The sequence below is a fragment of the Platalea leucorodia genome (assembly GCF_965183815.1).
Source record: "Platalea leucorodia genome assembly, chromosome: 7".
NCBI classification, from domain to species: Eukaryota; Metazoa; Chordata; class Aves; order Pelecaniformes; family Threskiornithidae; genus Platalea; species Platalea leucorodia.
This window is the reverse complement of record NC_138829.1, coordinates 6,615,468-6,619,205: the sequence shown is the minus strand read 5'-3', so window position 1 is coordinate 6,619,205 and position 3,738 is coordinate 6,615,468. Positions and strand designations below refer to the sequence as shown.

At 61.5% G+C, this 3,738-nt stretch overlaps 1 protein-coding gene across 1 annotated transcript; it reads right to left on the bottom strand.

The window, feature by feature from the left end:
* Positions 1–471: 471 nt before the first annotated feature.
* Positions 472–2,010, bottom strand: LOC309593772 (inositol 1,4,5-trisphosphate receptor-interacting protein-like 1; the record flags this gene model as incomplete). Its single annotated transcript, XM_082318847.1, has 1 exon — positions 472–2,010. The coding sequence occupies one exon, from the start codon at positions 2,008–2,010 to the stop codon at positions 472–474; it is 1,539 nt and encodes a 512-aa protein (XP_082174973.1).
* Between the last annotated feature and the right edge of the window lie 1,728 nt (positions 2,011–3,738).

Here is a 3,738-nt window from a genome sequence, read left to right as displayed (position 1 = left end):
AGGTGTGGCAGCGATTCCCAGTGCCGACTGAGCAGTGTCTTCTCTGTATCCTGTGTGCTCAGTTCTGTGGCACCAGCTCCCCGGGGAGCGTCTAGGCTGGGTAGGTTCTCCACCCGGACCCCAGTGAACACACAGAGGCACATCAGCGGTGCCTCTTGCTTGGTCCCTGCCCAGCCGGAGCCGCCAGCAAGAATTTCTGGGCCCATGTGAAATGCCATCCTGGCCGCAGCCAGTGCGAGGGGAAAGCAGGGCGAAACTAGTCGTTGTCGCCACTGTAGCTGTCAGCGGCTGCTGTGCTGGGGACAGCATCGAGGGGAGACCACTGCCGCTCTTGGCAGAGGGCTGCTGCGCAGGGTTTGCCCTTTCCTCTCTGTGTTCCGCGTTCTGGCCTTGTTTTCCCTGCGGTATGAGGTCCTTGTCCGTCGTCAGCTGTCAGGCCCTGAAACACAGCTCTGTGCGTGAAGACCTCCTTCAGCAGCCGTAGATCAGCAGTCTTGTGAGCCGATCTTGCAGCTCATCGAACTCGCGCAGTGCCTCGGCGTAGGTGGCTGGATCCTGCGCCAGGCTCTGGAAGAGGTTGAGTGGCTCAGCTGCTTGGAAGGCTGGGGGCAAGACGATCTCCTCAGGCACCCTCTCGTTGCCAAAGAAGAAGTGGTCGAGGCGTTTCTCCTCCAGGCAGCAGCGCAGGTACTGCATGATATCCTGCAGCCGCAGCAGGAAATCCCTCCTGCGCCAGCCTGACAGGGGTAGGGTGGTCAGGAGGTGCATCACAACTGTCTTCAAGGTATAGGTGGAAAAGCTTGTGCCCACCAGGATGCGGGCACAGAGCTGCAGGCATTTGAGGTGGAAGCTGTCACGTGGGGCGTGCCTGGCCATATGCCTGAAGAACTTCACCTCTGCCACAGCGTAGCTCTCCGACCACATCGTGCTTGGGGTGGAGACGGCCTCTGTAGTCTGGCTGCTCAGGAAGATGCCCGAGTCGCCCTGCTGCACCCCGAGTATCATCTCAATTAAGAGACTTCTTTTGCCGTCTTTTGTCACCTGGAATTTGCAGGAGCGGCTGGAGGGCAGCACCCTTAGACGGTGGTTGGACGACTCGGGCAAAACCACCCAGGCGGCTTTCACCAGCTGCTGGAAGCAGCGGGCAGTTTTCTCCGCATCTAGGTAGGAGCCGGTGCAGAGGGTGCGTAGGAGACTGGGGTCCTGATTCCTCCTCAGGTCCTCTTTGGGGTGGTGGAGGAAGCACAGCGTGTTCTCCGCCAGCTGCTCCCTTGTGCAGGTGCACACCAGCTCCACGTGGATGCAGAAGTTCCTCGCTGGCATCTCCCCTGCCGTGCCCAGCTCCAGGTGGAAGGTGTGCCCACGGGGAGGCCGCAGGGGCACGAGCAGACGGTAGATGATGCCTTTCTCATCGGGACTCCAGCCTTCGAAGGCGCTGCCCACCCCGATGGCTGGTTGCAGCACTGGGAAGAAACTATTTGACAAGAGCACTTGGAGGACACGGAGGAGGTCGCCCACCAAGTCCTTCACCACCTGGCACTCTGTGGCCAGGTTCTGAACTGGCCACTGTATGTGCTCCTCAAAAAACCTTCCCAGGTAATCTGCATCATCGTCGTCGTCTTCCTCCTCCACCTCTACCTGCTCCCTGTCGCTGCTGGAGCTCTCCTCGTCGCTGCTGCTGGCTGGCTGGCTGACGGCTCCTCTTCCTCCACCGCCAGACCGCCAGCAGAGCCCCAAGAGCAGGACCAGGACTCCAGCAATGGCCCAGAACTGCCACTGCTGCAAGGCAGCAAAGAGCAGGGCTCCCCAGGAAAAGCCGCTCTGCTCCTGCCTCCTCTGCTCCTGGCTCCTCTGCTCCAGCTCCTGCAGCAGCCGAGCCATCTCCTGGCTCAGCTGCTCCGCACGCTGCTGCATGCGCTCGCGCGTGGCCTCATCCAGCTCATCACCGACCATCAGCAGGTTCAGAAAGATGCTTTGCACAAGCCAGAGGAGGAATTTTGTGGCAGCCATGGCCTGCAGGAGGAGGGAGAGAAGGGGTTCAGTGGGGCTGCAAGGGAGGGAGCTGGCGGCGGGGGGAGCAGGGATGGGAGCTGCAGGGGGCTGGCGGCACGTAGGAGAGGGTGCGAGGCAGCTGGGAGGCAGCAAGGCCTGTGCCCAGCCCCGGCGGCGGTAGAGACTCCGTGCCCTGCCCAAGGCGCTCGCGTGAGCGGCTGGGCCCTCGATGCAGGGTGACAACCCACCGTGCCGGGGCCCGTGTTTCTGCCCCGGCCCTCGTCCAGCCCAGCCTCCGCCTGCGTGGGCACTCACCGCTGGCCCAGGCCGTACTGGGGCAGCGCTGCCTGCTGGCGCCCCTGATAACCGCCCCCATTGTGACTCGTCACAGGCGCCAGAGCGCATCACAGGCACGCCCACCGGCCAGCCCCGCCCTTTGGCCCCACCCCGGCTCAGCAACTCACAGCAGCCCCAGGCAGCTAAGGCCCCCCACACCCACAAAGTACAGACCCACCCGCGCGGACAGGGCTCCCAGGGCCTCCCTTTCCAAAGCAGGCAGAGGCCCCCCAAACCCTTACCAAAGATCACATCGGGTGACGTGACCCATGGATGCTTTGCTCCTTGAAATGCAATCCCGTGAGATGGGATCAGCTCCCTTGATGCTGACCTCCGTGCTCGTGGACATGGGTGTGCTCTTGGTGCCTTCGTCACACCGATAGGTGGGTGGTGGCGTATACCCTGGCGGCGGGACGGGGCCTGTCCATGGCAGGATCTCTGTTCCTGCTGTGCCACTGCGAGAGGACATTGCTTCCAAAGAGACGTTTCCCAAGGGTGGAGATTGCCCAGGGGGCAACGCCCGCTGCCAATAGAGCACCGTCTTCTCCATGCCCAGCATCTTCAGTTCTGCGCTACCAGCTCCCTGGGGAGTGTCTGGGACGGGCAGATTCTCCGCCTGGACCCCAGTGAGTACACGGAGGCGCATCAGCGGTGCGTCTCGCTTGCTCCCTGCCCAGCCGGAGCTGCCTGGGAGTTTCTCGGTCCATGTCAAATGGCCACCATGGCCTTTAGAGTGAAAAAGGAGAGCAGGGCAAAAATCTTCTGCCACACAGCTGCCGTCAGGCCACTGCTTCTTATAAACGGGCCATGTACTGCACAAGTGCATGCTTTGAACTGGAGACATCTCAAAAGCTTTCTTTAACCTTGCTGCCCGTGCTAAGTCTCCCTCCTTAAAGTGGTGGGAACCTGAGCTCGCAGGTCATGAGAGGGTGCGGCGAATGAGTCTCGTGCTCGTACGGGAGCCAGAGCAGCCAGAGCCCTGCTCTGCAGCCGTGTCACTTGTCCGCTGTGCAAAGGGCTCCCCACTCCGACAGCGGGATACCCGCCTCACTGGGGTCGCCCAAGGGCAACGCTGTCAGGCTCCCAGGGCTTGCTTTGCATATGGCTCCCAAGGAAGCCGCTTCGGCCCCCCTACGGCACACAGACAATGTGCACAGCTGTGGAGGGTGACAAATTATGCCGCTTGCCCCAGCGCAGGAGCACGGACAAGTAGGAGAGCCTCAGCTACAGAATCAGTGAAACCAGAGCCCACCGCATCAGCTCTTCTGCAAAATGCTCCCTGAGTCTGTAGAGCCGAGCAGTCAGCGCACTATGCCTGTGTTCCCCGACAAAGTGATGCACAGGCGCTCACAGACGCAGCACTTGTTCAACAGGCCATTTAGTGGCAACTTCGCACAGGGTAAAGCTCCC